The sequence below is a fragment of the Poecilia formosa genome, unplaced genomic scaffold, assembly GCF_000485575.1.
Source record: "Poecilia formosa unplaced genomic scaffold, Poecilia_formosa-5.1.2 Scaffold38, whole genome shotgun sequence".
Classification (NCBI taxonomy): domain Eukaryota; kingdom Metazoa; phylum Chordata; class Actinopteri; order Cyprinodontiformes; family Poeciliidae; genus Poecilia; species Poecilia formosa.
The window spans coordinates 684,013-696,296 of NW_006799977.1; the positions used below are offsets into that span (position 1 = coordinate 684,013).

Below are 12,284 nucleotides of genomic sequence, written 5' to 3' on the forward strand. Positions count from 1 at the left end.
GGTTCACTATGGAACTTTACAACTTAGAAAGGAAAAGGGTGGCATGGCTCTCCCACAGCTAAAGCAGCATTATCATTATTAATATTATTATTATTTTTACTATCATGCCTTCCAGCTTGCTCCATTTCTCTGTTGGTGTAATGAGGACTATATGGCTAAGTGGAATGAAATGTGGGTAGGGTGAGGAAGGGTCTTATAATCTGTCTCATACTTACAGAAAACAATATTTCTGTAAAGGTTTTCAGCTTATGCAGAACTTAAATGGCTTAAGGAAAAAAATAATTGTATTTAAGATCTCTTCAATTTTACTTCAAGTTGCCAAACTGCACGATCTTGTGACATACAGAGTTCTACGCAATTTTAAAGTCAGTGTATTGGTCAAAGACACATTTATTTAGTTCTAACATATGTACTGCTTTGTTTATAACTGATAAATTATCAGTTATTGTTCCAGTAACTCCTTAAAAAACAAGTCTGATTTTCCTCTGGCTTCGCATTCTGTAAAAAAACATTGTTACAAATCTTAAGGTACAATAAGACACCAGCCCAGAATAAATATATGATGTGCATAGTTCCTATCTTTACTATTTGGAGTTAACAAGATGCTATGNAGAAAATATGTTTGCACAGTCACTTGTCTAGAAACATACACGGCTAATTGTTTCCCACAAATATACAGTACAGTAGCATTAAAGTCTCAAACAGCTTAGCTTTAAGGAAAATTGTGTCTCTGACCCATGACACGTATATTCCATGTGGCTGCTTGACATGAGTTATGTGTTATTTTCTCCATTTGTCTGCTGGGTCAGGGAAGACTGAGCAGTAGCTGTGTTATTTTGATTCTTTGGGGTGACTCCAAATCACAACAAGTCATAATGGTTCTCACAAGATTAAACCTGGCAACACATAGTCTGCAGAGACAGTGTTCAAACCTCAAAATGTACTCTGTGGTTAAAGGCCCAAACCTAGCCAGCTATTTTTAGAAGGAGGAATTCACAAAATGATGTGTCTTTGGACCTAAATCCGCAAAGAAGTCTCTGTTTTCTGCCAGGAAGAATGGCTGATGGAATTTAGCTTGAGCATGATAAAATCTATTTGTGTATATAATGCTGCTTGCTTTGGGAGTACCTTTTAACAGTCTATTTGGATAGGTTTGTGAAGAATGTACAGTGCCTTGCACAAATATTCCTCCAGAACCTTTTTGCCATCAGCCTCAAACTCCAATAAATTTTACTGCGATTATATTGGTAGACCAACACAAATTAGCACATTACTGAGGGTTAGAAAGAAAACATCTGTGAAGAAAAGCCTCACGAAGACTAAGAATCATACAAGGTCAGGGGTGAAGTTGTGGAGAGTCACAAGGGGAGGTTACGGTATGTAACAATATCCCAAGCTTCGAACATGTTATACACCACTACTCAGTTCAATGCAATGATAGAACTGTTCAGAAAAGCAGGTAAGAGGCTGATAGAGACTCTGAAGGAGCTGCAGGCGGGAGAGTTTGTCGCAAATTTGAGACTGAACACAATGACACACCACGCATTTTTATTTCTAATCAAAAAAATGATACATGGTTTTCAGAAATGATTAGAAATAAAAATGTGTGGTGTGCATTTTTATTTCTAATCATTTCTGAAAACCATGTATCATTTTTTTTTTCTCACATTACCCCAAGTTGAGTTGGTCTATCGCATTAAATCCCCAAACATTTGCATTTGTGCTTTACAATGTCTTAATATAAGCCCAAGGATTAAAATAAATATACAAGGCACCATTGCTGATTTATGATACAGTTCCATCTATGTTTTTCAAGCATACCAAAAACTATTAAAGTCTAATTTCTGTTCCATATTTGCACATATATAAGATTTTGTAACTTAGGGAAATATATTAATAACACCAGACACAGTAAAACAGCAGGAGCTGCTTAATCAGAGCAGACTGTCATGTTTTGCGCAGTGGGTCTGGAGTTGGTACATGTTTCCCAGAGGAAATTTTTGCTTGCTCTTCCTGTGAGATGTAGAGATTTGTCTACATAATCACCGAGGCACTCAGCAAGACATCTGCCTCCAAACACTGTCTGTCCTGACCTCCGCTCTATTTTTAGCTGCTCGTGAAGTTACATAAGAGTTCCACACAAACAAAACCAGGGGGTCATGAGAAGACTGGTGGGGTATGACGGGCTGAAGATCTGGCACATGAAACGGTTAGCTATGTCCTGGAAGTCCGGAGTTAAATAAATGAAGCATACAAAAGCCCCTGTAACTTATGATCCTACTGTTTAGGACTATGTCAACCTGACCCAAAACATAAGTCCTTACCGCTATAATAAAAAAATAGGCTTGGTATGATTTAAAAAAGAGGGAATATGAGGCCGAAGAGATAAACAGAAGAAAAGTCATTAATGTGAATGTGTTTCTAAAAGCTATGCAAAGTCTTGACCTTTCCTGAGAAATCTTTTATTTGATAACCTAAGGTTAAGACTTTTTGGTGGCAGTAAAGTTATCCTCTAAGTTTTTTTCTTGACTGAAAATGGAACTAAGAAAATTAAAAACCTGTCACTGAAATGTCTACTTTTGTGCACAAGAATATCAAAATGGCAAGATAAAAGCAAATGCCATTTTCAAATATAGACTTTTCAGTTTGGCTGTCTAATGCATGGAGAGTGCTTGCAAATATGTCTCTTGGAGTATTTTGTATGGGTGTTGTGTTGGTGAATTAACGAGTGCTGTGTTGGAGCATTAGGTGTGAAGGATGCTTTTAAGCTGTTCGGTCCTTGAATAGCCAAATTAAGAGCTGCCTCTGCGTTTTGGACGAAAAGTGAAGTCTGTTCCTAATGAAGTTTGGACACCCCCCTGGCTTACCCTTGTCATTGGCCCTGTTTCTGGTGTTCATGGATAAAATCTTAAATTGTGGGGAGAATAGGGTCTGATTTGGAATCTCAGAGTCTGTCTTTTTGCCGATGATTTGATTTTGATGCCATTTTCAAGCCTTCATCCTCAGGGAACTATATGGTTGAGATAAGAGTCAGCTCTTTTGCCCTACAGCTTGGTGCTGAGTCTTTTTATTTTGCTGAGGATTTGTGATATCTTGGAGTCTTGTTAACAAGAATGTAAAGGGAGATGGATAGACTCTCTTGGGCCTTATTAACAGTCTTAAGGGCTTGGGCTTGGTCTGTTGAGGTAAAGAATGAGCAGAGCCAAATAGGCAAATCTTGTGGTTTATTATGATCGCTTAACAATGAAAAACTGAAAGAACAAGATTTCGGATATAAGTGGCTGAAATGTGTTTCCTCCGTAGGTTGGGTGGGCCATAGTGAGAGGGAGAGGAACTCAATCATCCAGTGGGAGCTTGAAGTGGAACCTCTGGTCCTCTGTAATGAGTCATTTGAGGTTGTTTGGGCATCCAATCAAGATGCCTCCCATTAGAGATTTCCTGGGCATCTGCCTGTGAGAGCAGACTCTTGGACAGAACTCGCTGAGACCTTGTGGATTTGGAACACCTTGGGTGTTGGGATCCTGCTGATGAGCTGGATAGTTTAAGTATGGAGAGGACAAGCAAAGTAAAATATACTGATGGATATATATACATATATATAAACATAAATTACTTTTTGTGGGTGAAAAAATGTTTGCAAATTTCAATGGACAACTAATACTGCTGAACATTTTAAGCATTACAGCTAAGTTTGTCATCACATTCCCGTTGCCATGTAGACATTTCTTTTCAACAGACGGCAGTTAGGGACAAATTAGCACAGGCAGATTTCCACAGTGTAGTAATTTAGACAACGCACGAAAAAGGAATAATGTGAAAACTATGTAGGAACATGCATTAACACCATAGTTTCAAACACTCCAATACTGTTTGTGAAAGGGGAGTGTCACTGTTTCAGTTGCACTGAGATCTGGCTGATGTTGCTGCATTACACAACATTCTAAGCAGTCATTGTAGTGACGTTAAAGATATCATCTGCATCAACAGAAGCTTTGTTCGCCATATTGCATCACTCCTTATAAGTGTGTTTAGTTGGTCCCCCTGGTTGTGCTTTAAGGCCTCACTTGATATCACTGCAGGGTTGAAGCAAGAGTTTAAAGAGAAAAATGTCCTGGTTTGGAAGTGCAGTAGGAAAACAGTGGTTTTCTTTTGGAAAACGGCCACAGTGTGACACATTACTTTACAAGGGTCTTTTGAGAATGCTGTAATAGTTCTCACTCCATTTTCTTTTCTTTTTTTTTTGTTTGGAGAATTTGCTTAGAGACGAGAAAATGTTTAGAGCTGTTCTCTTGCTTAATATTTTGTCTCTCTCCCTTTGGATCTATGCCACCAAAAGCAATTTAACAATCACTTGTCTGTGCACAAATAATTTTATTTCGTTTGTAAAGTTCATACCGGTTAATGCTCCAAATGACTGGTGGAAGCAGCATTTAGTTTATTTACATAAAAAAAGCTGAAGCTACAATGAGAAAACCCTTAGTTTGTTAATACTGGCAAAATTTACCTTTCATATGAATAGTGCTAAATGTCCAGAGAAAACATTTTGTGTATTTTGCACATTTACCCGTGACAGTTATGGGTTCCTCATCAGTATGATGTACATTATTTTTAATTTGTGGAATATTGCAAACAAAAATGTCACTTTTTGGTTTCTTTTTTCTCTGTCCTGTTTTCATCTAAACTACAGATAGCCCGGCTAGCATCTCAGGTGATTGGGATTTGTCCTGTAATCGGTGGGTTGCTGGTTCGAACCAGCCTCTCAGTTCTTGTCTTGTAGCTGTGATGCGTTACTTGCTTTGCCTGCTGGCTGTGGTCAGAGAGTCCAGTGGCGCTGATTGAATAGCAGATGTGCTTGTATCATCAGTCTGCCCCAGAACAGCTGTGGCTACAATGTAGCTTTCCTTATCATTGTGTGAATGTGTGTATGAATGGGTGAACTGCTCTGAAATCATCTGACTTGATAAAGTGCTATGCAAATTCAGGCCATTTATCATCTTACCTGTGAAAATAGTTGACACATTGTTGTGGTCTGCAACTTGGCCACCAGATGGCAGCGCACTGTCTGAACTGCTCATTTAACACTTTAGCTTGTTTTTATTTACTTTATTTACTCAGGATCCAGGGGGCGCTGGTGCCCAACTTCAGTGGTGAGTGAAAAAAAAAGGGGTACACCGTGGACAGGTTTTCAGATCATCACGGGACAAACATCCCTAAGGGCAATTTAGAGAAACAAATAAATCTAAGATACAAACGTTTGGACTGTGTGAGGAACCCAGAGTACCTGAAGAGAACTTGGAGTGTAATTTCTACTAGAAATGTGGTAATGTAAAAATTTCCCTTGGTAACACAACTCTTGAATCACCACGTTTGCCTGTGGCAATAGCTGTCATGCCTTGCAAGCTTGTTATGGCTAGAAGTTTTGCACCACTCAAATTTTATATTTGCATTTATTAAGCCATTTAGTGTTTCTGAAATGAGACACATGCACAAGATTTCAGGATAGGGTTGTAAAATTCTGCTTTATAGCTTGATTCACTCTGAGTTCCTATCAACCTGAGTATCTGGTGAGATCTTCTAATTATTTCTCCTAACTTGGATCATCCAGACACCGATTTTTTTCATGCAGCTGAGCCACTGACTGAAATCCCACATTTAAAGAATTAGATCAGAAAAGTAATGAACAGAGTCAAATTCATAAGATTGCACTAGACTGAATGTGGCACCAATTTTCTAAAAATCTTGTAAACACAAAAAAATTGAATATCTGTGCTGATACTCTTGTCTTTGTGTCTTGCAGGTGTTTGAAAAGCTGAAAGACCACATGCTGATTCCTGTGTCCAATATGGAGAAAGTTAAAGTGGACGGGGCTCTCACATGCTGCTCTGTGCTCATCAGCAAGAATCCAAACATCTGAGCATGTTGAAAAGTGATCTTTCAGTGCATGCTAATCAAGCACTGCAGCTGGTATACAGCTTAATGTTGAACAAAAAGAGCAAGTTAGAGGAGAGATGAGCACTTTCAGTGATTTCTATTACATAAAATCTAAAGGGAACCATCAGGTCATCTCTCCAGTACACTGAAATTAGAATAAGACAAGTTAAAATGTGAGAGTAGTTTAGATGATAAACATAAAGCATCAGGTTACCAACATCTTTTTAAAGAAATCAGGATTGATAATCGAGCTATTTTGCCCTAAAATTTAAAACCGACACTGTTCAATATGTTAAAAGTGAACAACAGGACCAAAACAGCTGTCTCTTCTAATGTTAGATATTGTTTAAAATCAGTAGAGGGATGTATGTGCCATGTTGATTTACATCCTTGAACCTTATGAAGATTCATAGCTTATGTATTGACTAATCTGTGAATACCATTCAGTGTTTATGACTCACAGAGAAGCTCAATGAAATTAACACAGATTCAATAGATTCCTATTTTGTCATTGTAAGCTGAAATATTAATAACATTGTTCTGCAGATCTAAAAGAAGATGTGTATAGAGTTAGGCTATATTGTTTACATGCACCATTTTGACTGTGATTTACCTTTTGTGTGATCTTGTGCCTACATAGTGTGAGTAAACTTACATTTTTAAAGAAATGTATTCTGGACCAACATCAAAGAAACCAGTTCAACTAGAACTGTCACCTAAAGTTTCACTTTTATTACCCATTCACAGCAAAATTCTGACTGTTTCCATACACTTGGTGCTGAATCTAATTCTGAAAATACATAAATATGTTTAAAAATGACAATGTAGCAAAAAGCTTGAAAAATATTTTGGTATGATGATTGTAATCTTTTTTTTAAATCCATTCCTGTTTTAATGTTTAAATTTCTGCCCTTCAAAATCCATTAGCACTCTTACTTTTAATAACTTGCTTAAACAAATTTCTCGTTAAAATCCAGTTCGCTATCTAATACTACACCACCACCAACAGTTTCAGCATATTTGTTGCAAAAAAGAAAAGACTAATTAAAAAATACTGTACCAACCATGCATAGGTCATGAATGTAGTGCCTTGCATAAGAAATCACACACATTCAACTATGTTTTACATTTTAATCATGTTAAAACCACAGATATTGTATTTCACTTCATGTAATAGAACAACAGAAGTCTGATACCGCCAAATAGCAACTGCAGCAACCAACCGCCTTTAGAAGTAAACTACTTAGTTAATAGTGCCACGTTTGTGGGATTACATTTCAATATTAATGCAGTTGTTCCTTAAAGATCTGATATTAGACAAACAAGCATGAAGACCAAAAACCACAATTATTTTGTGGTGGGATAAAATGCGGAGACGTTTACTCCAGGGTTAGATTATACAACCCTATGCCAACCTTTGAAAACCTCTTTTCTTAGTTGAACAAACCATTTCCACTTTGAAACAAAGTGTTGTCATCGTCATACTGTTAAGTTGCTTTTTATCAGCAGGAGCTGGTAAGAGATGATGGGAAATATGACCATAGTTTAAGGCAGGGCAATACTGGAATAAAAGCTGACTGGGATAGATATTCATGCATTGCTTTGTGGTAAAATATCACATAAAATACAAGGTACATACATTAACATTTGTGGTTTTGACATGACAAAATGTAGAAAATACTTTTTAAGGCACTGTATGTTTTTATTGAAACCAACACAACCTTCCTTCCTACTTCTGCCAGTGCCTTTGTGGAAAATCGATGACTTTTCTCCCGCTGAACGACTCTGAGGTTGCTGCACTTTCTCCAACATCATTAGTTCTGCCTGTGTTTTTGATTACACTGGATGTTTGTTATTCTTGTTTGGCAGTTTTTCCTTCAGAAACTGATGTATGCCATCCTGTCAGCACTCTCTGTAGCACAAAATTCAGCAGGACCAAATGTGATTGCAGTCAGTTTTCAGAACCAGTTAACCACAGCCGTGTGATGAGCTTCCAGCAGAAGCCAACCTTATGTTGCTGCTGCTTAAGTAGCTTCATTTCCGTTGTTGGTGAATTCGTGTTTGAGGCCTGCAAACATGACAACACAATAAATACAAACACGTGTTCTATAATAACCCTGCATGTCCATCACATCTGAGGCAGCTCTGGTTCTCGGTGTGATTGTCTGTGAAAGTTGAGGAAATGACATCAAGAGGTGACTCAACCTCCCCCCATAGACATTAGCGTATGGGCAAGTGGGCAGTGATGAAACATGGAAAGAATTCATGTCGGGAGGAAAAGCAGCTTGGGGAGTAAACACTGGCCCTTTTAAATTTTCTTCTTCTGTTGCCTGTCTCACTTTGAACACATTCTGTCTCCCACCTTTCTCCTAACGCCTCATGGACAACGCGGGGCTACTTTATCAATGTGACATCATACGCCTTGGCAGACGCTGCTGATCTGCTGCTGGTGTGATAGCAAACAGTAGTTGGACTGGATAGTTTTCTTCTGATGCCTTAGCTACAGTATAATGATCCTCCATACTTAGACTGCAACTCAAAACTAATTCAGCTAAATTGCAAAATTATCTAAGTTTGGGCTCAGATAAAAAAATATTTTAAAGCTGTTAAAACGTCAAACATGTAGGGTTTACATCCACTCCTAGTTGTTAAGGTGTTATTGTTCCATCTCAAGTGTTTTGGTTTTAATTCAAACTGTCGAACTCCTCTATACTTGAGCCTTTTCCTTTTATTTTATGAATAAATCAACATTAGCTTTCATCTGTGTTGTGAGTCATTTATTAACCTTAGAATAGAAACTTCTTTTAAAACAAATAATGGCATCTCAATCCTCATATCTCATATGAGTGTGCAAAAAGTTAACAAGATCACAAGGCCTGAGAAAATGTGAGTTTATGTTTTTGGTCCAGATTCAGTCCGTGGTCCCTCGACGTCCCTCATTGTGGCTGCACACATCGGCAAGTTGATGTGTGCTGCCACCTTGTGGTATTAAACAAGAACTACAGAACAAAGTACAAGGTCCCTGCGCAATGCGCACAATGTTTCATACTTTTCCAGATTTACGATTTACTTTATTTAAAACAGCGAAAATATACAGTACACATTAACCACAAGAGAAGAGATGCACTGTATCAGGTTATAGCACAAAGTCTAACTTTGCATTCCCCAAAACTGCCTGATACAATTAAAATACAATAATAAAACGACAACAAAAAAACAACATAAAAACACCTGGATTATTATTATTATATTACTTCTGTTTTATTTTTCTATACTTATCAAAGAATTTGCAAGATTTTTCTCTCTAAGAACCCTGACAGCCTTTAATTTTTAAAAAGAAATTTAAAATTTATTATTCTTAAACATTTACATGTTTATATTGTAAGTATTCAAGCTCTGAAGCAAGTAAGTAATGGATTACTAAACAGAACTACAAATAGTAAAAAAAAAAAAAAATACAATTATACTGTCCCATACAACTGAATATAAAGTTAGTTGCTAATACTTAAACTTAATGTTACATGAAAAATATAAGAACTGTTATATGTTCAGCATAATCCAATATACTCCAAAAATAACTGCATAAAAAAAGAGCATTTATAACAGCACTTATTGTTACAACGGTTATAATAAACATTTCAAGCTTTTTTCTATATATCCGTAGTAATATAGCAATATTCCTTTTCATTTTTATTATCACCTTTCTAGTTTTTAATTCTTTTTCAAATGTAGATTTTACTGAAACTATATCCAGTAATCTATGTGAATTGATCACTTTTGTACAGAGAACTTAAGTTGGAGGCACACTTGTGTTGCATGTTTAGTCGAGGAAAAGGTTAGTATAAGGGTTACTTTTATCATGTCCAACATTGATGTTTTTATTCAAGCCATCTGTAGACTGAGACAAAGGTAGGTAAGAATGGTTAAAATAGTTGCTGCACGAACAAGGCTTAAGACAGTGGCATGTTGTAGAAAGGTTATCTCCTTTCTCAGGATCTTTTCCATCTTTAAATTGCTCATAGACATAACAGTTTTGCTTAAGGCAGAGAATGGACAGATCTTTGTTCAGAGTGACATAGTCTCTGAGGGTTTCGCTCCCAGAACTCCCATCTGCCTGTTCCTCAAAGGAAAAGCTTCCATCAGAGGAGAGGAAGTTGAGTTCTTCAGAAGGATTGTCAAGGACTGGAAGCTCATCAGACATGATCTCCACTACAGAGGAGGTTGTTTCTTCAAAACACAGCTTCGATGTGACTGGAGGATTCTGTAAGGTGAGTTCATTAATTCATGGTGAGTAACTCAGAATTTATTTAGTCATTCAGCTTTAAATGTATTAATTCTGTTAACATTTATTATACATTTCTACTTATTTTAGGATGAACTATGAAAATGTGTTTTTTGTAGTGGTGAACATGTGGGGAGACAAAACAAGACGATCATTTGGGTTTTATTTCTCGAGGATTTTAACAAAATGAGAGCAATGTTAAATGAATTATGAGTTTTACAAAGTGGTGGACTTTTATTTAAAACATGTCTCTCAGTGACAGCTGCTCTAGCAACATTTTTTTTATTTAGTGGAGCTTCTTCTTTCATAGAACATAGAATTTACTTGTATTTTTTTTTCTGGGTTTCCCAGTTTCTTTCCTGGAAACATTAGGAGTTACTTTCTGGACTATTCAGTAAAGTATCGGAAATGTCTTACAAAGTAACTTATAAGCTGAAGGAAAGAAACCACTTTGTTTCATGAAATTTCCATAAAGGTGGATGGTAAGTCCTGGAAATGACTTTTAAGTTCAGGGAAAGTACACACTGTATTATTTTGTGCTACCATTTTGTTTTTATTTATTGTTGTTTTGTGTATGGATTACTTTAAACTTTAAATCCTGCCACTAAATATTTTACCCATTTCTGCTGGTTGATGTCTGTCAGGAAGCCCTGCAGAACTTTTTCAAGGTTGGGTACTGGAGGCCAAAAGAGCAGCTTGAGCTTCCTAAAAAACAAAAAAAACAAAAACAAAAAAAAACCAAAAAAAAACAAGCAAAAAAAAACATAATGATGTTTTTTTCTAACACTTTTCAATTTTTTCAAATACTAGATCTTTTTCAGAGAATGTATTACTTCTAAATATTGATATTTGTTTTAAAAAGAACATATAATAAATTTATAATTGCTTTCACAACAAAATAAATAGTTGAAAACAAAAGTACCTGCGACAAAGTAAAACGGTTGGGATGAAGAAGATAATGATGATCAGCATGGAACCACAGAGACGCCACAGGAACTTCCTGTCTAGAAACAGGAGAACTAATTAAGGATTTCTACAACCATGTTTTTATTTATAGTTTGTTTTCGATCAGACACACCTGCACTTTGGGGAACTATTGCTCGCACAGGTTTCGACCAGGCACTCCAGTATCCAGGATGTTCATCTGGTCTGTTTGCACAATTCACAGAAGCCTGAACCTCAACCTCCTCACCTGGTTCCAGTGAGAGCAGAAAGCTGTCGTCTTTTACCTGCAAACAAGAGGGATTACTTTAAGTATTTATCTAGAACTATTACCTTATAGATTAATTAGAAAGAAGTGGTTCATGTTGGGTCTATTTTTATCCTTTCTTCTTTAAAATAGTTAACTTTTAAACAGGTTCTATTTAAATGATTTCTTTCTTTTACTGGTTTTGCTATGATCAGGGCAGGATGTGATGTCCCAAAAATGGGGTTAATCACAGTTCAATCATGATTTAACAAGGACAGGAATTATATTATACATAGGTCTATGTTTGGGTTGGATTGCATTTTTCTTTAATAAATGTTATAATTCTTTGCTCATTGTTTTATTTTGTTATTTATTCAGGCTGTCTTTTCCTGAAATTGAAATTTTTTTGATGATTTGAAATATTTTTGTAAGACTAGAAACCAAATATGGGCAAAATCTGTGAGGTGGCTTTACTGAGCACCACATTATATAAATTCAATTCAAGTAAAAAACATAAAATAAATACACTGAAAATGTACATTACCTCTACTGTTTTTTCCCCAAGTGTCTTGGAAGAATAACGAATTCTATATTTGCTTTTCTTCCATAGGTGTTTTAAACTTCTGCCAAGAGAAACAAGCATTTTCCCCACAGTGTCTTCTGGCTGTAGAGAGACAATGGAGGGGGGATCCAGAAGACCTGCACATAAAATGTAACAAAAATATAAATTATTTTTCATAATATGACTGGAAGGTCTCAAAACTTTGACTAAGATCAAAAGGTCAGTGAAAACTGAAGAGATAAACAAGCATTAAAACAACACAGTGTTAATGTTTGTTTATGATTTCACAAGAAAATCTGAATAATATTGAAACAAGTTTC

At 36.3% G+C, this 12,284-nt stretch overlaps 1 protein-coding gene across 1 annotated transcript in view; it reads right to left on the minus strand.

The window, feature by feature from the left end:
- Nucleotides 1–6,808: 6,808 nt before the first annotated feature.
- mpl (MPL proto-oncogene, thrombopoietin receptor) overlaps nucleotides 6,809–12,284 on the minus strand; it is a 17,261-nt gene continuing 11,785 nt past the window's right edge. Inside the window, exons 5-9 of the mRNA XM_016670792.1 lie at nucleotides 11,947–12,194; nucleotides 11,292–11,442; nucleotides 11,136–11,217; nucleotides 10,831–10,918; nucleotides 6,809–10,192 (exon numbers count right to left, since the gene is read on the minus strand). Of these exons, the coding sequence (XP_016526278.1) occupies nucleotides 9,752–10,192; nucleotides 10,831–10,918; nucleotides 11,136–11,217; nucleotides 11,292–11,442; nucleotides 11,947–12,194 (1,010 nt within the window). The 3' untranslated portion in view covers nucleotides 6,809–9,751. The remainder of the gene's footprint in view (nucleotides 10,193–10,830; nucleotides 10,919–11,135; nucleotides 11,218–11,291; nucleotides 11,443–11,946; nucleotides 12,195–12,284) is intronic.